Source organism: Borostomias antarcticus (assembly GCF_949987555.1).
Source record: "Borostomias antarcticus genome assembly, chromosome: 7".
NCBI lineage: Eukaryota > Metazoa > Chordata > Actinopteri > Stomiiformes > Stomiidae > Borostomias > Borostomias antarcticus.
This window is the reverse complement of record NC_140240.1, coordinates 19,969,425-19,990,866: the sequence shown is the minus strand read 5'-3', so window position 1 is coordinate 19,990,866 and position 21,442 is coordinate 19,969,425. Positions and strand designations below refer to the sequence as shown.

General features: G+C 44.6%; 1 protein-coding gene across 1 annotated transcript in view; it reads right to left on the bottom strand.

Annotated features, from left to right (window-relative positions):
* Positions 1–503: 503 nt before the first annotated feature.
* Positions 504–21,442, bottom strand: part of mark1 (MAP/microtubule affinity-regulating kinase 1) — a 58,187-nt gene continuing 37,248 nt past the window's right edge. Inside the window, exons 10-18 of the mRNA XM_084440478.1 lie at positions 21,084–21,183; positions 20,476–20,588; positions 19,808–19,961; positions 8,409–8,581; positions 8,024–8,115; positions 7,285–7,446; positions 5,875–6,147; positions 2,431–2,475; positions 504–1,705 (exon numbers count right to left, since the gene is read on the bottom strand). Of these exons, the coding sequence (XP_084296604.1) occupies positions 1,351–1,705; positions 2,431–2,475; positions 5,875–6,147; positions 7,285–7,446; positions 8,024–8,115; positions 8,409–8,581; positions 19,808–19,961; positions 20,476–20,588; positions 21,084–21,183 (1,467 nt within the window). The 3' untranslated portion in view covers positions 504–1,350. The remainder of the gene's footprint in view (positions 1,706–2,430; positions 2,476–5,874; positions 6,148–7,284; positions 7,447–8,023; positions 8,116–8,408; positions 8,582–19,807; positions 19,962–20,475; positions 20,589–21,083; positions 21,184–21,442) is intronic.

Genomic DNA, 21,442 nt, shown 5'->3' with positions numbered 1-21,442 from the left:
TGCAAGGAACAAACCAGAGGTCCTTCTGTCAGTGATCAACATTGGGGTCCTGTAAGGTTAGAAAGGTGTGGTTTGTTTAACATTGGGGTCCTGTAAGTTTAAAAGGGTGTGGTTTGAACAACGTTGGGGTCCCATACGGTTAAAAAGGGCTTGTCAACAGAACAGAACTGTGCTAATAAATCATTTGGCTACATGGAGGATTGTGGCCAAATTAGTGCATTAGGAGGAATGACTTGGGACTTTGGGATGTACGCATGTTCCTTTTTCTGTCATTCACGCAATATTCATCTTATTTCTGGGAAATTAACTTATCAGAAATGGAAAGTAAAAAATTAACTTGTTCTTTTCCTTGTGAATAAAAAAAAGACAAACACTTCAGTGGAGGCAAACATTCTACACAGACAACACAAGGAAAGAACCCCCCCCCCCCCCCCCCAAAAAAAGACAGTATGACACAAACATACACTTCCTGTACAGAAACAAATACTATACAATACCTGCAGACGTTAGGCTGACGAGTCTTGTTTTATACAACTCTATGAACAATTTGTACTCAACAAAACATTCTCTTTTTTTAACTGTACATGTGGAAAAAGTAGCTTTGCAGTCTCTATTTCAACTGGTCATTTAGCGATGGAATTGAAATTTAAGGGCCATCAGTACGAAGGCTCAGATTATTGCAGTGATGGTCAGTTGTCACCTCATTCTCCTGTCAGTTCTCATCTCACATTTTAACCATCGACCAAGGTACTCAAGGTTCTAACCATCTACCAAGGTACACAGTGTTCTAGCCAGTGACCAAGGTACACAGGGTTCTAACCATCGACCAAGGAACACAGGGTTCTAACTAGTGACTAAGGTACACAGGGTTCTAGCCATCGACTAAGGTACACAAGGTTCTAACCGTCGACCAAGGTACACATGGTTCTAACCATCGACCAAGGTACACAGGGTTCTAACCAGTGACCAAGGTACACAGGGTTCTAGCCAGTGACCAAGGTACACAGGGTTCTAGCCAGTGACCAAGGTACACAGGGTTCTAGCCATCGACCAAGGTACACAGGATTCTAACCAGTGACCAGGGGTTGCGTCAGGAGGAGAAATGGGAGTGTATTTTTCTCTACGATTCGTTTCACCAAACAATACAGCAGTAGCCTTGAATAGCGGGTAAATTCAATGTGGCGTTGTGACTCTTTTTGGGGCTGATACCTGTTGGGGCGCCAGTGACCTCAAAGTATACTGACGCTTTCCGTTTCCTTCCCTCCCTCTGTCCGTTTTCAACATTGTATATTAATAGTCTTCAGTTTATCTGCTTGCCAGGAGGAAGAGGTGGAGGAGGGGGGGGGACTTTCACAGCTTGAGCTCGTCGGCCACTTTGGACGCGATGTTCTTGAAGGCTATGGACGTGCCCGAGATCCGCTTGAAGCGCACACCATTGAGGGAGAGGCGGGGCAGCTTGCACACCTCCATCTCCCATTGGACAAGGCTGTCCTGGCGGGCGTCGCCGTGGACGCAGAAGAGCAGGAAGCGCTCACGCTGCTCGTAGTCGCAGTTGTTGGCGTCCAGGACCTTGCGTATCTCCCGCATCATCTGGCTGGGCTCCATGGAGGAGGTGGTCTTCATGCTCCAGGTGAAGCGCAGCGAGCGGGGCTTGGCGTCGCGGGCCCCGCCCTCCTCATCCTCCCGGGACTCCCCCGACGTGCTCCTGGGGTAACGGAGACAGGAGAGCATTAAAAAACTGAGCCCCAAAACTGCTCCCAATGAGCAGGCTAGCATCTTGCATGGTAGCTGGCTGCCATGGTGTGTGAATGTGTCTGCACATCCATGTGTTGTGTTTTTGTGTGTGTGTGTGTGTCACTCATCAGCGGTCACCGGAAAAAAAGGTTTTAGATAGAATCACCATATAAGTACAGTCCATTTACCATTTACAACCACATGCACAGTAAGCCAGTGTCCTTCTCATGAAAACACAAACACAGCTAAAAAAACACGAAAAATCATCACAGCTATAAAACATAAAACCAGGTCAGTGGAGTGCAGACACCAATACCAGGATTCCCTCAAATCACCATGCACGGCTACAGTACAAAAATCACACAAAAAACACACACACCGTCGCCATCACAATCCACAAGGCTGTTTTTTTTAAATACAGTCCACACACAACACACAATGAGCGGCCAGTGAGAGAAATCGACTAACTGGTTGAACATTTTTAATCATAATATCGTCAGAGAACCTTTGTGTCCCCAAAATGTGGGTAATTGCATCACAAAGCAATACAGAACCTGTGAGACGCCCATCTGTTTATTAGCTTGTAATGATAAAGGGGGGAAACCATTTTCTTCTAAGGACAAACGGGACACAGAGGGGGCGGGCGGGGTGGGGGGTGTGGGGAGGTTTCGGGGGTCGGTTGGACGGGCGTCTCACCTTGGGGTGTCTGTCCTGCCACTGGCCTCTCCTTCACTTGGGGCCCTTGGAAAAGCAATCGCAAAATTCAGAGTTCAGCAGGCAACAAGAGTGGCATGGCGGGCTGTCAGTGTGTGAGCACACGCAGCATTAGGTGGGATGCTTGGAGGGGGGGTTGTGTATTGTAGGGGGGTTCAGGGCTATGGGGTGACAGGAGAGCATCGAACCTTGGATATTGACCACACTCTCGCCAGGAGTGTTAAATAAAGGACAACCATTTTTGTGTCTGCAAGCTGCAATGGTGAGTCAACCTGGGACAAGTAGCAGACGGACGGGGAAGAACCTGACATGGTCTTCACACACGCACGCACGCGCGCGCACGCACGCACGCACGCACACACACACACACACACACACACACATTCAATGCTCAAACTGAGGACAGATATGTATGGGGTTAGATCTGTTTCAATACAATATCTGTTTTTGGGTGATTCACAAATAATTTCTTGTTTCACAAATGTATTTTCGTGGTTCACAAATATATTTCAAACACACAAACATGCTTGTATTTACTTGCACCTGAGACACAAACCATTCTGGCGAGAGATACAAACCATGAAACTGCTGACACAAATCAAAATTGATTTTGAAACACATCTACCGTCAACCCTATGATAGTTATTTTTCATAATGTTTGCAAATATATTTCTGTGATTCACAAATACATTTGTGTGATTCACAAATACATTCTTGTTTCACAAATATATTTTTGTGGTTCACAAATACATTTCAAACTCACAAACATGTTCACTGCTTGTATTTACTTGCACCACTTGAATTTAATTTTACGTTTCATCTATTATGAAACGTTTAGAAAAAATCTACCCTGCCTCATCTCCAGCCAATAAGATTACAAGGCAGCTCCGACCAATCAGTGTGTGTGGTCTTGTAAACGGCACGTCTCAGAATCACTTCGAGGACAGCAAGCGAACGAGAAGATCTGTGAAGAGCTGCGACCAGTGCAAGCTAACAACTTTCAGGTAAGTTCACGAGTACTTTATTGTGCTGGTTCGCCTGACATTGTGTAAGGAAAACTAAAGCCACGTGCATTTGATCTCTTTCATGCTAACGTTAGCTAGTTAGCTTGTCACGCTACCATCGCGTGTCCGTCGTATACTTTTATGAGCATTGAATGTGTGTGTGCGTGTGTGTGTGCGCGTGCGTGCGTGTGAAGACCATGTCGGGTTCTTCCCCGTCCGTCTGCTACTTGTCCCAGGTTGACTCACCATTGCAGCTTGCAGACACAAAAATGTATTTGTCAATCACAGAAATATATTTGCAAACATAATGAAAAAACTAGCATAGGGTTGACGGTAGATCTGTTTCAGCAGTTTCATGGTTCGTGTCTCGGGTGCAAGTAAATACAAGTGGTGCATATGTGTGAGTTTGAAATATATTTGTGAACCACAAAAATACATTTGTGAAACAAGAATTTATTTATGAATCACCAAAAAACATTTGTGAAACGTGGTGTATATTGACAAGTATTGAAACAGATCTAACCCCATAGATATCAGACATGGTCTCCACAGTCAAAGTGAGGACCGTGAGGACCATCAGGACCAGGACAGCAGACAGGGCAGGTCAAAGCAAACAAGGCAGCAGAGCCATGTCATCCAGGTGTCAGACTGTCAGAAGAGCAGGGCCAGACACTGGGAGGAACAGACAGGCAGCAGAGTGTTTTCCAGTGTTAAAAAAATAAAGAAAAAGACTTTCGGTCCAACACAGCACAAAGGGTGTGAGGGGTAGCAAGTCATTTAAGACGTGCGTGGCTTCATGAAGGAGAGATTAGGGAGGGGTGGGGGTAGGAGGGGCTAGAACTAGGGTAACCATTCTGTGCTCCTACTGTACCTCCGGTTAGGCCTGAAAGATAGAGCTCTACAAAAAAAAAAAAAAAAAACAGGAGGAAGAGGGTGGGGATAGGAGGAAGAGGGTGGGGGTAGGAGGAAGAGGGTGGGGGTAGGAGGAAGAGGGTGGGGATAGGAGGAAGAGGGTGGGGATAGGAGTCACGTGAGAGAAAGATCAATGACAGACTGGAAGAGAAAGATGGTGTAGGAGATGTTATTAAATGAACTGGTCTGGTAATACTGCAGGTGAAAAGGTGATGGCTGTTTCAGAAGGGCAGACCTAATTGCTCCATTAACAAACAATGTTACATAAAAACACCTGAAAAGTAATGAAAAGTAGGCTACAAACCATAAAACACCTTGAACTGTTATCAAAGGCAGATTGAAAAACATAAAAAACAAACCTGTGTAACGTATAAACCCATTAGTTAGGAGGTGTAGGAAGTCCCTAAATCCATTAATGAAAAATGTGTTCATTAAATAATCACCCAAAAATGGTGCCACAAATTAAAGTGGCAAGCTCGAGGACTTCAATTTAATTGTCTTTGGCGCCATCTTTGAGAATAAGCGGTAACTGCAGGCACTTTTTTTTTCTTCCAGAGTTAATTTCTAAAACCAAAAACGCATCATGTCAACCTGAGGCACCAATCACATCAATCTGTGAGCCCCTAATGAATACTGAGCAGGAATGTCGCCACAGATGCCCCATTCACAAAACGTGGCAATGCTGCAAATGGAAAGGCTGTCATGAATGGGGAATAGCGGTAACAGAATTGAGGTAACACATTACTGTGTTACCTCAATTGGCGATAGCGGACACTCAAGTTTGAGATTGCCACCTTAAAGCTACAGACAACTGAGCTGGTTAATTAGAGAGATGCCAGCGGTGTGGAGGAGTTGTTGAGGACGTCAGGGTGGCTGGTGTGGTTTGAATGCTGAGAGCTTTAATGCTGTGTTCACACCGGGCGCAAATTTTTCCTGCAGCATGGCGAGTTTACATAGAAAGTCAATACAATTCGCGCGAACTGGGCGGCGGGTGGCACGGGCGGCGCGAATCACAGAACTCGGCGGCGCGGCGGCCAGGATTTGCCGCGCGGCGACTTTGCGAAAGTTACATTTTTTTAACTTTCTGCGGCGGATTCGCGTGGCAACCCATTGATCCCGCGGCGAGATTGGGCGAACTGGGCGGCGCAAATTTTATTGCCGCGCCCGGTGTGAACACAGCATAAGGCTTGAGTGTGTGTGTTTTTGTGTGTGTGTGTGTGAGAGAGAGAGAGAGAGAGAAAGAAACAACATCAGGAGGATTCGCTCTTTCCTCACTGACGAAATGGCGCAGGTACTCATCCAAGCCCTGGTCATCTCCTGCCTGGACTAATGCGACTCCCTCCTAAGGTGGACCCCCGGCGTCAGCCATTAAACCCCTGGAACTTGTCCAGAAAGCTGCTGCTCGCCTGGTGTTCAACCACCCCAAGTTCTCCCACACAACTTCCCTTCCTACTGTGTGTGAGCAGTGTGGTGTGTGTGTGTGTGTCATGCGCCGTACACAGCGACCGACCTGCGCACAAACTTGGAGGTGATCTTGCCAATGATGCCGGTGGAGGTGCCTCTCCGCCCCCCGTGCGCCAGGGCGGCGGTGTCGTGGGACAGAGTGGGCGAGGCGGGTGGGCCGTTGTAGGTGGCGGAGCGCCGCTCGCGCAGCTGGGCGCCGTGGAAGGTGGAGCGGCTGGAGCTGCCCCGGGGGAAGCGCGTGCGGTCGGGGGTGGAGGCGCCGGTGCTGCCGCTGATGCTGTGGGCCGACGGCGAGGCGGTGGGGGGGCGGGGCGCGGAGCTGGAACGACACGGAGAGAGAGAGAGGGGGGGTTAGTCACGCAGTGCCTTGCTAGGACAGTGTCTCAAAGTGTCATGCAGAGGAGAGATGGAGGGGGAGTGGAGAGATGGAGGGGTGTGGAGGGACCACATGCATTGCAGCTCCATGAAACACCATGAATGCAACACTTAAGGGGCCTGAACTTCCCGGAACAACATGGGTCAGATTGGAGTTTAAAAAGTACCATAATCCTCAGAATGGGAGGGGAAATCAGACCATCCCGTTTTAGGGATCGATATCACGCTTCCAAACACGGTAACCAGTTTAAAGGAGTAGTAGAGCAAAAAATCATGTTTAGCCCTGTTTTAAGGTTACTTATGATCGTATACAATGGTTCAGATAAAAAAATTGACAAAACTAGCACTTTTGAGAAAGTCTGATAATTGCTCTATCACCATTTTGGTCATAAAATGGATGTGGGTGGGCACCTTGAAAAATCATTCGAAAAACATGTTAAACTCTCAATTTCAAAAACAAGAAACTAACCGAGGTGTTAGTTGGCGTTCTGACATAAAATTTGCAATAAAGTAAGATTCTAGTTCATCTGGAAAGGCTTTTTTAAATATTTAGCATAAAACTATTTAGTCGCAGCACATACGTGTGTAAACTTCCGCAAACTAGGTAGCCTAGCAACATAAACAATAACAATAGCTACCGTAAGTAGTTCCGCTTCCTGAATCCCCTCTGCGGATTGATCTACACATCTACAACGGCCGCGTCAATACAAGTCAATGGATTTCATAAAATGATCAATAAAACTCTACAGGATTCATACTTTGCGGCAAATTTGATGTCAGAACACCAACGGACACCAATTACACCCTTGGTGAGCTTCTTGTATTTGAAATCGAGAGTTTAACATGTTTTTGAATGATTTTTCACGGTGCCCACCCATATCCATTGTATGACCTAAACGGTGGTAGAGCAATTATGAATGTTCTCAAAAGTGCTAGTTTTGTCAACGTTTTGATCTGAACCATTGTATATGATCATAAGTAACCTTAAAACAGGGCTAAACATGATTTTTCCCTTTACTACTCCTTTAAACTCCAACCGATTCGCCCCCCTAAGGCAGAACGTCCCGCCCCCGGTGCCTACCTCTTGTACTCTGCGTTGTCATCTATTGGGGGGAGGGGGGTCTTGATGGGGTGGCCCGACGCCGACATAGACTTGACGTGGCGGGGTCGCGTGGAGGGGACCGTCGAGGTCGCCCCCGACGACGGGGAGGAGCCGCCGCTGTCCGCCGACATCTCCGTCAGACTGAGAGAAAGAGAGAGAGGGAGAGAAAAAGAGAGAAAGAGAGAGAGGGGGGAGAGAGAGAGAGAGAGAGAAAGAGAGAAAGAGGGAGAGAGAGAGAGAGAGAGAGAGGGAAAGAGAGAGGGAGAGAGAAAGAAAGAGAGGGAGAGAAAGAGAGAGAGCGAGGGAGAGAGAGAGAGGGGGGGAAGAGTAGAGAGGAAGAGACAGAAAGAGAGAGACAGGGGGAATAGAGAGAGAATGATGGGGAGGAAGAGGGTTAGGAAGAAGTGATAGGGGAGGGAGGGGGAACGGGGTAAGGAGTGGTTGTGAGAGAGATGTGGAGAGAATAAAGGAAAATGGCGGGAGGTAGATGAGAGAGAGAGAGGGAGGAGAGAGAAGAGAGAGAATGAGAGAGAGATGGTGAGTGAGAGGAGAAGATAGATAGGATTGGAACGTCAAAGTTCATACAATATGAGGTTGAAATAAAATGCTTATATTATAGTATTATATAGTACTAATAGTGATAATATTTTATCACTATGATACACAATCATTTTATCACAAATAATATCATATCACTGGAGAGATGTGAGATCCTCACCTGCTGTCTTTGCCATTGGGGATGGCCGAGTAGCGATCCGTGCTCGTCCGCTCACACACGTACGTGTTCCTCCGTGTCATAGCACCGCTGCTCTGTAGGACATACACACACACACACACACACACACACACACACACACACACACACGCTTTAATATATTCAACAGTATAATGGTGAGTAGCCAGTAGTAACATCTAAAAGTGGTCACAAGATCCAAGGATAGAAACAAGACTATAAGAAACGTGCAGTTGACCTGGAGTGCTGTAGTGTCCATGGAGCCGTAAGCTTTTAAAAAGACGGGTCTATGTTTTGTACATAAGTCAGAACTAAACCAATTTGGTTGATCCCTTGACCCTATCATGACCACAGGGCATTGACCCCTCACCCCTGAGACTGTGGAGGACTTCTTTCTGGTCTCCTGCGCCACCAGCGGCGAGGTGGGCGTGTCGGCGGCGCCCAGCTTGCGCGTGGCCTCCCAGTCCCCCTTCCCGTGGCTCTCCACGCTGTTGGCCTGCGCCCGCTTGGTGTAGGAGACTGCCGACGGGATGGTGGGCGCCACTGAGGCGGAGAGAGAGAGAGAAAGAGAGAGAAACGGAGGGAGAGAGATGGAGAGAGAGACAGAAAGAGAGATGGAGAGAGATACTGTTACAAAGCCCTGAAATGCCAAGAGTTGATTAAAGGAAAGAGCCCCCTCTGCCAGCTGGTCTTGTCGCTCAGTTCACTCAACAACACTAACAACCCACAGCCTCAGGACCAGCTCACTGATACAAAATCAATTAGAGTCAACCAAATATTAACATATCAAAAGCAAAATTACATCACCTATTGGGACACCAGACACAAACACAAAGCAGAATGCAGTGCTATCTGGCCCTAAATAGACAGCACCCACTAGAAGATTATCTGACCAGGGTAACTGATACAAAACTAAGAACCACCGTGACACAGTAGACTCAGTGAGCTCAGAGCACAGCCTGGCCACTGAACCGGTCGCCATCGAAAAAGAAAGAAGAAAATTGTGTCAACACTGCTCTCTGAGGGAGGTGGAGACAGAGCTGCGCCTTACAACCAAATGTAAAAAATATATCAACATCAAAAAAATCTACTTCCCTAAATTCAACCAGTTCTGCCCAATTTTCTATGACCTTCCTGACAAAGAAAAATTAAAACTACTCCTGGAGGAAAGCTCTACACTTCCTTGCTGCCTGCCACAATCTGAGGGACAGTGAGTGATGGAACACAACCACAACACACAAATTTACTCACACACATACTGTAGGGTGTGTTCGAAATGGCATACTAACATAGTATTCATACTATGCATGGCGTCAATTTGAGTATGTAGTGCGTTCCCACTACATAGTATGTGAAATTTGTGTACACGAGAAATGCCCGGATGTATACTAGATTCGCTAGAATTCCTCAGTATGGTGCGTGAGGTTACTTCTCCTACTCAACTTACCCCAAAATGCATCGCTTCTCTTCAGACTGCGCAATGGCGGACAACGGAGCAGACGGCCCTGGCACTAGCCAACAAGTCACGTACAAATGTGAGTAACCAAACGACTTGTGGTCAAATATTATGGGAATTATTCATAATGAGCGTATCTTCATTGTTGTTGGTATTGCATCTACCGCTCGACTGGCCTGAAAGCCTGCTGGTCACTAACGTTAGGCCTATAGCTAACTTAGCTACTGGTTAGCGAGTTGGCTAATAACCCCCTTCATCTTAGATCCATGCTACAGACCCCTTTGTTCTAATCAAAGTAATACCATTATTAGGCTTCCATGTACTTATTTATGTTAGGGCGTATATCTGTTGTTGAACAGTGCCACCTGGGGGATTAAAACAAATGGGCAGCACTGCAGGGTTGTTAATTTAAAAGGGTTCATGAAAATCAAGGAGACAGCGAGTGCAATCAGAAACAGGTTTATTATTATAAAGCCAGGGTGTGCAACACTTTTTATTTAGTAATTATAGTGATGCTTTAAAAGATTGTAATTTAAGAAGATTCTCACTCCCTCTCATCACCTTGCTAAACTAATTGCCTAGTCAGCTCCACCTCTGGTAAAACTGCCACATCATACATTGAAAAGATCATGCTGTTTTACCAGAGTAATGGCCTAAATAAAAAATGTGAGTGACTTAAGCCGTTTCATTATTCTGTCTCCTGAAACACTTGAATATAATATGACTTAGGCAATTACTTTAGCAAGGTGATGATATAGCCTACTGGGAGCTAGTGAGCTAGATAAGTTAATGTTAGGCTACTTACTTCGGGGTGAAAAATCATGTACATCTCAATCAAGTACCGCAGGCGACAAGATGACTGCCTCCGTTGTCTGGCTCTGGTAAGAGGCATGTTGGTTGGATCAAGTATTAAATGATAAAAAGATGTTTGAAGCAGGAGCTGCTATCTCGATCCAGGACGTCCCGTGAGGTAACGTATGACTGGCGTGGGAACGGGGCCGCTGGCCAGGTTTGTTATGTCTGAATCAGACACAACAAACCTGCCAATAATATACATGTAGAAAAATTTACATACAGCTGTTATTTTGGGAAAGTACATGGTGAAAATGCATTCTTAACACGTCTACGTCGTCATTATTACAAAGATGCCACTTGAAATGCATAAAATCAAGTTTATTTATAGCAAATTCACAAATTGTCCCGGACAGTAGCTTCATATGAAGGAACAAGTTCATTTTTTAATCCTGTTCCTTTGCCAACTGCTAAGACAACATTATAGTAAGCTAGCTACTTTAGCTGTGTAGCTAGCTAAAGATTTGCCCTCCAAATCATTTTATAACTTGTTTATCTATTTGTTCCAACGTTTCTGTAGAACCCTGCAGTAAAAGGTATCTAACGTTAGTAACGTACCTACGCTATCTAACGTTAGCCTACAGAAGTGGAAAACACATGTCAGATCAGATATATCAACGAGTTATTTTGATAAACTGGCCACATTTTAGGAATCTACATGACTACTTTCTCACCTGAAAACATATGAAAACTTCATAAAACTACACTTGTAGACCCAAAATTTCAACAGCTTTTAGCCTAATCTTTAAAAACCCCGCTATCGCTGCCGGCCAGTGAGAAATGCATTCCGAGATACCTAGCTGCATACTTCAGTGTGAACAGTCTGCTGGTAATGGCATACTTATTATGAATTCAGTAGGCAGTATGCAGTCCATACTCATTGAGTACAGTATGTAGTAGGCAGTATGTTAGTATGCCATTTCACAGCCATACACATACACACAAACACTTACACCTGTACTAATGTTATACATGTGTATATGTTATGTATATATATTTTACGCTTTAATTAGAATCATTATTATGCAAACTTAATTAGGGCCCGAGCACTGGCGGTGCGAGGCCCTATTGAAATTGTAAGGATTATTAGGGCCCGAGCACTGGCGGTGCAAGGCCCTATTGAAATTGTAAGGATTATTATTCTCCTCCTACCTTCTACCTTATTCTCCCCAAACAAATGCCTTTTTGGCGGCCTAAACATCGATGAAAACACATGAAACTTTGCAGATACATCAGTCCCCGTGAAAAAATGTATATTTCATGGGTGACGTAAATGGGTGTGGCAAAACGGCTTAAGAGCGCCCCCTGGATTTTTAAATGGCGAGCCACACCTTTCAGTTTGATGTAGGCGAATGAAATTCGGTGGTCACATGTAGTTCATCGAGACGCACTAAAATGTCTCTTGGAGCTATACCCAACATCCAACAGGAAGTCAGCCATTTTGCTCTTAATGTGCCATTTTTTCCTTGTTTTTACCATTTCCATGCCTCGTACTTTAACAAAGTCCTCCTATAGATGTCATCCGATCAACTTCATATTCGGTCAGTTTCATCTTAAGACCTTTGTGATCAAAAGTTATCAAAAAAATTTAGTTTTCACCAAACACCCTTGCCATGCTGCCCCGCCAAATTTTGACATTTCGCCATAAAACAGGAAGTGCTCAAGTCCTCATAAGTCCTCCGTACATTATCCAATTTGTCTGATATTTCTCACGCTTCATGAAGGTTCTGTCCTGAAAACATCTTTGTGTCAGTATTGCGTCATTAGTGCCACCTATTGGTGAAACAGGAAGTCCTCAAAACTCCTACATACATTATCCGATTTGCACCAAATTGCTGACGAATCATGAAGGTCGCATTCTGAACACATCTATGTGTCGGTATTGAGTCACTTACAGCGCCACCTACTGGTGAAACAGGAATTCCTCATAACTCCTACGTTATCTGATTTACTCCAAATTGCTCAGGGTTGATGAAGGTTGCATCCTGAACAGCAGTGGCGTGCACAGACATTTTGGGGGGCAGGTGCTCAGTGAAAAATGAGGGCACCTTGAACGGCGGGACGTTAACGGGGTGCTGACAGATCTTTTGGATTTGGATTGTCGCGCGGGGGGGGGGGGGGGGGGGAGACTTGGCTACATACTACTACATACTGTAATACTAAATATTCAGCTTAAGTATACTGATAGCCTCACATGTTGTACCAACAACAAATTCTACCGACATTGGTCGTGTGGTGGTCATCATTACGTTAAATCCATTAATTGATTATGTCTAGCGTCTAATAATAATAATAATGATCTTTATTTATAGAGCACATTCCAGACATAACGTGCCTCTCAGTGTGCTTTACACAACATAATAAATACAAAATGCATATACAGTACAATAGACTTAGGTGGGCAGTCGGCTAATTTAGGCTCAGCTGTTTGGCGCAGTATGAGAATTACTTCACAACAGAGACAAATAAATGCAAGTTATAGTTTGGCAACTGAGGCTTAGGGGGCAAACAATACACTCATTTCGGGGGGGGGGGGGGGGGAATACTTGGCTACATACTACTACATGCTGCAATACTAAATATTCAGCTTAAGTATACTGATAGCCTCACATGTTGTACCAACAACAAATTCTACCGACATTGGTCGTGTGGTGGTCATCATTACGTTAAATCCATTAATTGATTATGTCTAGCGTCTAATAATAATAATTATGATCTTTATTTATAGAGCACATTTCAGACATAACGTGCCTCTCAGTGTGCTTTACACAACATAATAAATACAAAATGCATATACAATAGACTTAGGTGGGCAGTCGGCTAATTTAGGCTCAGCTGTTTGGCGCGGTATGAGAATTACTTCACAACAGAGACAAATAAATGCAAGTTATAGTTTGGCAACTGAGGCTTATGGGGCAAACAATACACTCATTTCGTTTATGTGTTACCTGGCTGGTTAGCTGTCATCACTCGGGCACTCTGGATTGGTAAAGAGCAGGGGAGGAGATGCGTGTGCTGTGTGCAGTGCTAATGCAGCGCGCCTCCGTTTGTGTCCGCTTTTCGCGTTTACCGTTGACAATGGAAGAGAGGGAGGGGAGGGGCACGTGTGTGTGTGCGGGGGGGGGGCTGGCATTATTATTACACGCTTTTAATTGAGAATTGATCGATGTCACCATGGGCCACATACAGTAGGCCTACACTGTAAAAAAGCTAAGAAAAAAAAGTCACTTTCAAAAGGGCACTTGCTTTGTCAGAGGGCAAAGGGCAGCTGTTCTAGCACCACCTCGTGTCTATCTGTGCACGTCCCTGCTGAACACATCTGTGCATCAGCATTGAGTCATACTTGTAGCACCACCTACTGGTTACAGGAAGTCCTCATAACTCCTACATACATTATCCGATTTACACCAAATTGCTCACGCTTGATGAAGGTCGCACCCTGAACACATCTGTAGGTCAGTATTGAGTCATACTGTACTTATAGCGCTGCCTACAGGTCAAGCAGGAAGTCATCATAACTCCTACATACATAGTCCGATTTACACAACATTTCTCACGCTTCATCATGGTACCGTCCTGAACACATCTATGCGTCGGTATTGAGTCACGCTTAGAGCACCACCTACTGGTGACAGGAAGTTTCTCAGTACTGGAGGCTGAAATAGCACACCCTTTAACGGTGCCGCACCTTGACACGCATGGGGTGCGAGGGCCCGCTCACTGCTGCTCGCAGCCCTAGTTAAACTTAACGTGTTAATAAAAATGTACGCAAATTAATCACATTCATCGATTTCATCCAGCTGTAGGTGGCACAGTTGCCGCATCATTGCTGATTTGACATTATTGAAGCAATAAACTTAAAGGAGTAGTAAAGGGAAAATGCATGTTTAGCCCTGTTTTAAGATTACTTATGATCATATACAATGGTTCAGATCAATAAGTTGACAAAACTAGCACTTTTGAGAAAGTCTGATAATTGCTCTACCACCGTTTAGGTCATACAATGGATGTGGGTGGGCACCTTGAAAAATCATTCAAAAACATGTTAACCTCTCGATTTCAAAGACAAGAAGCAGTTTTAGCCTAACTTATCATCTGAATGTTAAGAGCTGTCAGCCCCAGTAGCAAAGGGCTGAACTATTTTACACAAGGATATATCCATGAGATTTGGATTTCGGACGGAGCAGGTGAAATGACATTGATGCTAGGTATTGGCGATGTATGCGGAAGGCACAAATCCCTCACAAACTCCAGATTGAAATTCATCAGGACTAAATTGTCTAACTGCACATGTAACGCAGAGTGAGTAAGTTAGTGGGATCCATTCTTAGAAAATAAGCCTGTGAGAATGATCTGTTAACTACTAGCTACGGGCTAATTAGCTACTGTACATCAAGCACCTAATGTTACTAGCTTCGTAGCGGGACAAGCTTTGTTTTAATCTGTATTATTAAAACAAAGCTTATTATATATTTTTAAATGTATATAAAAAATTTATTTTTGTATATAAATGTCACTAATATTAATGTTTACACATACAGACATATCTACACACACATATGCACGTACATATGGCACGAATAGAAACCAGGTTCTCCCCCGAGGAGAGGCCTGGTGACGCAAGGCAGTGTTTCCCACATAATGTTGATACTTGGGCGGGCCGCCAAAGTAAAATGGCCCCCGCCCAAGTATAATTTCTATAAAATAAATAAATAAAAATTAATCACACAAAAAAAAGTCTTGTGACCAATAGAACACTGATTGCCGTCACCTGCTGCGTGAGTCGGAGCCATTATCACCTCACGCTGGTAACGTTAAGCCTAATTTATACTTCATAAAACGGCTTATGGCTCATGTCTCATGGTTGCCATGGAATGGAAGCTAAAGACAATGCCCAGGCATTCCATTCCATGGCAACCAAGAGCCATGAGCCATGAGCTGTTTTATGAAGTATAAATTAGGCTTTACAATCGGAGCTGTTATCACCTCATACACACCTATTCATCTAGCTTAATGAAGAGAGCACTGGAGCCTGAGAAGACACTGACATTATTATTTCTACAGACGAGCACTGCTGACTGGATTCCAGGTAAGGTAGCTAGCTAACGTTACAAGTTGTACAACTAAGTTAACTAGCTAGCTAGCTAACGTAAGCCAGGATTCTTAACACCAGGAATACCCTCACAATTAGCTAGCTAGCAAACGTTAGCTAGCAGCATAGTTTAAAACTGAAATAATTCGGTTATATTTGAGAAACTGAATTGTTTATAAGACATTTGAGCTACAAAGTAGGCCAGCTAGCCATATTGTTATCACCAAACACGGTCTGGTTGTAGCTAGCTAACGTTAACATATTAGCTATGGTTTTAACATTGTGAAAATGTTGTGCCAGATAACGTTAGCTAATACCAACAGAGCTAACTTTACACTAGCGAAGTGAATTGGGGGAAAAAACAAGGTTAAACTGCTTAGCTAATTGTTTATGCATTTACTCAGCAGGTATGAGTGGGCCCCTTGACAGATTCTTTGAGAAGACGGCGTGAGGATCATGAGGAAGGGGGAACAGCAAAACGGCAGGTAACTAGAAATGGCAATGAACAAATCCATTTTGCCATGTGTCATTAGATGTGAAATACAATTGCCAATTAACAGAGAAATGCAGTGGCAACTTGATTCAAGCATGCTTGTTCTCAATTCCAGGGGTCGGTGAGCACAGTTGTTGAGGGCCCTAGTGAGAGTGCAGATGGAGAGAGAGCAAGGGTCAGTGTAGTAGAGGCAGCAAGTGCAGGTCCCAGTGTTGAGGGAGCAGCAGGTGACCAAACAGCACAGTTACAAGTTTCACAGTTTCAAGTTCCACAGTTCCAAGCATTCCATTTGCCTAGACAGACCTACATGACAGAGTAAGGAGAACACTATTTAAATGCTGTGTAACCAATGCATAATTTTCAGATCCCAAGCATCGTAAATCTGGATGGAATCCTGACTGGTTGAAAGTCCCTCACTTCCAGAGTTGGAAACTTTTGAGCTTTTGAGCCTACGATTGTTTTGGAGAATGAGGCCATTATTGGAGCATGAGGCCATTATTGGAGGCTTCAAATGCCTTTATTGGCTAATAAAGAATGAGAATGCTCACCACACCAATTACCCAACGCTGCTGAGCCTAGCTCAGCTTTTGGGTTGCAACTATTTTGAAAAGCTGAAGGTAATTAAAGGTGCTCAGTTCGATTTCTTTCGGCCACTAGATGGGGCAGTGGTGCAGCGTATCAGATATAAACAAGTGGGCGTTTTCACTCCATATATGGATATGCACGCTCACACCCCCACCCCCCAGCCGCATATTCGCTAGTCAGTTGAAATAGGAAGTGCCTTCTCTGTAGCTGTAAAAAGGAAAACAACTTAAAACAGGTTTTCTATCATGACTGCAATGGGCCCAGCATTGCAACTACGGTTGAAAAACAGGTCCGACATCGACCAATTACCCATTGTTCCTGATTTATCAGCTAAATACATGACTAACGTTACACAAACACATGGCTAAATCAGCCGATTACATTCAGATTTACCACTCGCCTGAGTGGGAGCAAACGTTTGGTATCTAGTTAGCTTGCTGGAACTGGATCCATGTATGTTAGTGTATGCCTTACCCTGTTAGTCGGTATAATACAGAAATACATGGTAGCTAACATTTTAGGGGGACTAGGCTGGCTAACGTTGCTTATGAACCTGAATTTAGCTACTTACGCGTCGAGAAGAAAGGCGAGATCCGAGTCGCTTTTGATGCCCAAAGTAACTCCAACCTCTCTCCAGATAGTAAAAGCCAGTCCAATATTTATTAGAGTATGTGATCTTCTTTTGTCTGACTCTTTTTTAGCCGAAGACCGTGGTGTCTTTGCTCCCAGAGTATAAGTTCTTTCAGCCATATTCAGCAACGGACATGTCTCAAACGTCAATCAAGATGACGCTGCCCCTCTCTTATATATGGTGCCATTCAGCGAGTGGGGCTCAGCGCCGGGCCGGCTTCGCTCATAATAAAAATAAATTCTGCATTTGCTCCACAGACACTACACTGTTGGCTATATTTTCTGTACAGATAGTTATGACTCCCCTGGACCTATGTATTGCATATATTGGATTATTTATTTTTTTTAACAAAAAGTGCAGTAAATCGAACAGAGCACCTTTAACCCTTTACAGATAAATACTTATGAAACTGAGAACTTTAACCACAGGCTTAGCAAAATTCTAAAATTGTCATTTTCTCATGTGGATCAGAGAAACAACTACCACTCACACAGAATAGTGGATGAAATGCTGGAGACCCTTGCAAAGGTAAATCTATCCAGTAATTCTGATCAGCCCCAAGTGCTATATGGGCTAAATGGAATATTGGGTTCATGCAATATTTTGTGTACAATAAGTCATCAGATGTAATGGTGTTTTGGCTCCCTTGTTTGCTCTTCTGTATGAAAATTTAACCTGTGTCTGATAAATGTTAGGATGTGTTTAAAAGCCCAAGACAAATGTCTCCATGGGTGCAGTGAAATATCTAATTTCTACTTCTAGGTTATAGTCACTTATTCTGGAAGTGATGAGGACATCAGGAGCAATCGGCCTGGAAGTAGACGAAACAACGGATGTTTCTGTGTGCCGGCAGCTGGATTTGCATGTCAGGTGGGGTATTTTTGAAGGTGTTCAATGTATATAGCTAAAGATTTACGCCTAGATGATATTTTAATGTTGACAATCTAATTTTATTTCAGACACCTGGATAAAGATGGAGTAGTTTTTAACCACTTCCTTGACTTGTTGCCAGTGGACGATGGCAAAGCAAACAGCATTGTTGCTGCCATCATGACTGTCCTGGAAAAGAAGGGGCTCCCCACAGACAGGCTCTATGGTCTCGGGACAGATGGAGCAGCAGTGATGACGGATATGAAGTCAGTATTACATCTGGTGGATTGTGTGAAATGAGGGAAATTACACCCCAACACTAAATTTATATCTTAAAGGAGAAGGCTCTTTTTCGACAACCTGGACCTTATTTACGGCATATTATAAGATGTTTTACTCACCGAGATTACTTTGGTGTAATTCGGAGGCCTGTAGAAGAAATTTAAAATCCAGCGCAAGCCAAGTATATCCATGTAATGGCGGCGGACGGGACAGCGAGAATGCAGCTTCTAAAAAATGTATTTTCTGCCGCGAAACGGTTGTTTTCATCAATCTGTCTTTATGAATCGCTAGTTGTGCTTACATAGAGCGAGGGCTTGTTGTGTTTTTTCACATGCCTCTGTAATATGATCTTTAGAAACGTCTTTAGAAACGAAATAGCTTCCCCACTTGCGCCAGCACGCATGTGCACAGCACGCAGACTGGCTATTCTCCGTCTGTAGGCTACACTCACGGCTCACATTTTCTACTTACGATCAGCTTGTTGGTGCCTGGAATATTGTGTGCAATATGGCTGAATATTTATCAGATTTTGAGGATATAGAATATGACTTAGAATATGATGGAAGCCGATCGTAGCGTAGAGAATGTGAGCCGGGAGTGTAGCCTACACCTGTGAAAAGTATATCAGTATATATGAAAAGTAAATCAGTTTAGTTAAATCAGAGCATAGAAGCAGTGTACAGATTCATTTTATTAATATCTTTATTTTAAAGCTTTATTTTAAGGCTTGGTACCTGTTTCTGATGTTTTTCAGGTCAAAACTGACCTGCAAAATCGTCTGCAAGGGGAGCACCTCGCTGCATGCCTGCACATTTCCATAAACGGACCAGCACCAGAAGAGTTTCCATACCAAGAGGCATTGGAGCTCTTCTTCCAGAAGCCTCGCAAGATTCACTGCCCCAACAGACTGTGCAGTCTGTGCACACACTGACATTAAGTTCTCTCTTCTTCCCCCTCGCTCTGTCAGTCAGTTAACCAACCAGTGAGTTAGTCAGTCACACACACACACCCTCCCCAGCCCACCTCCCTCCCTCCCTTCCTAGCCCACCTCCACCTCCAGCTCCCTCCCCAGCCTACCTCCCTCCCTCCCTCCCCAGCCCACCTCCACCTCCAGCTCCCTCCCCAGCCCACCTCCACCTCCCTCCCTCCCCAGCCCACCTCCACCTCCCTCCCTCCCCAGCCCACCTCCAGTCCCGCCATTAATTTCTCTCTCTTCTCCCCCCTTGCTGTCGTTCAACAGCTTTTGTTCTGTTAATAAAAATTTTTAAAAATATGATGACACTGAGTAATGTGTAACAAAAATCTAAGTAAAATTAACTCTGAAAATTCACTAGAATGCAGGATATGAAATGTAAAATGTTCAACATTTTCTGGGGGACGACCCCCAGATCCCCCGCCTCATCAAGTCGCCCTGCGTCAGCTACCACCAGAAGTACATTTCAAACCTGTGGGAAACACTGCGAGGTTAGTAAAAAGTCATGCACATATTCAATTAGTTCCTTGCTTACCGTGGTCACTGAAGCGCCGCTGTTTCTGATTGGCCGATATGCTGCGCGTGACCTTGGAGTGTGCGGGCGACTGGGTGGAGCTGTTGTTGAGGTCGCTGCTTGGCCGTGACCTTTGACACAGGTTACTATTGGACAAGGACTCGCTGCCTTCGAACTGTGAAGGAGGAAGGAGGTCAGAGAAAGGTTGGCGCCACGATGAAGCAAAGGCAACTTACACACTTCCAAATATGGAGTGATGACGCTGCACAGGAAATGTGTCAGTCCTATTAGTCAAGAATATACTGTTATTATGCGCTCTTTCCTAACCATCTTAATTTTGCACACACATTTTCTGCAAACAACCCTCACATGATGAGTTATATATATGGCCAAAAAATGCAACACTATTTGGTCTAAATGTTCTTGCTTGGAGCAGACACACGTACACCCATGCATGCACACACACACAGACACACGTATATTATTATACATATTTATACAGATTGTATGCATGTATGTATTCTATATTTTATGCATACTGTATGTGTATATTTCTTGAACTTTATTATGTACATTCTTTACCCTGTATATTCTCTAACCTTAGCTGTACATTCTCACTGCTGCCCCCCCCCCCCCAACCCCAGGGATTATTAACATTCATCTGATCTGATCTGCTAGCCTCTCCCTACCTCTGCAGGCTTCCTGCCCAGCAGGAGGTAGGTGGCCATGACCTCATCAAACTTCTGTCCCACCAGGGCCTCGTTGATCTCGTCCTTGGGGAAGCCCATGGTGATCATCAGCTCTGAGGGAGGGAGAGAGAGAGAGAGAGGAGAGAGAGAGAGAGAGAGAGGAGAGAGAGAGAGAGAGAGAGAGAGAGAGAGAAGGAATGAGGTGGATGGACAAGCAAGCTGAAGAGAACATCTTGCTACTCTTGCACTAAATTATGCTCTTAGTCACTTGTTGGAAATACAGTTGTGAGTTCTGGTGAGTAGTAGTACACTGACTACTGTTTTTTTAAGCCCACTGTACAGCACTTTGGTCAAGCACGGTTGTTTTTAAATGTGCTTTCTAAATAAAGTTTGACTTGACTTGACTACCTACGTTAAATGCAATTATTGTAAGTCGTTTTGGATAAAAGTGTCTGCTAAATGACTGTAATGTAATGTGATGTGATGTAAAATAACCTACACACTGGGACAGCCACAGAACACGCTCACAGCGAATAAGCCCGGGTGGGCGTCATGAGGACGCATGGGTGAGGGTGTGTGTGTGTGTGTAAACGTGTCTTCAGACTGACCTATCCGTTTGCTGTCGGTGAAGTCGGGCTCGGGCTCCGTGTAAGGTTTCAGCTCCTCCTCCTCGTGGCCCACGTTCATCCAGCGGTCTCTCATGACTTGCTGGGGGGGCAAACGAGGGCTGTGATTCATGCACACTCCTAGCCTGATGTGATTCATGCACACTCCTAGCCTGATGTGATTCATGCACACTCCTAGCCTGATGTGATTCATGCACACTCCTAGCCTGACGTCAGACTGTCAACTCTTTATACTGCGTTGAGATCTTCAGTCTGACGTTGCTTCCACTCTAACCGATTTCCATGATGGGGGAGGGAGGTTTGATTTCCCCTAACCAATCACTACAGATCAACGTATCCGT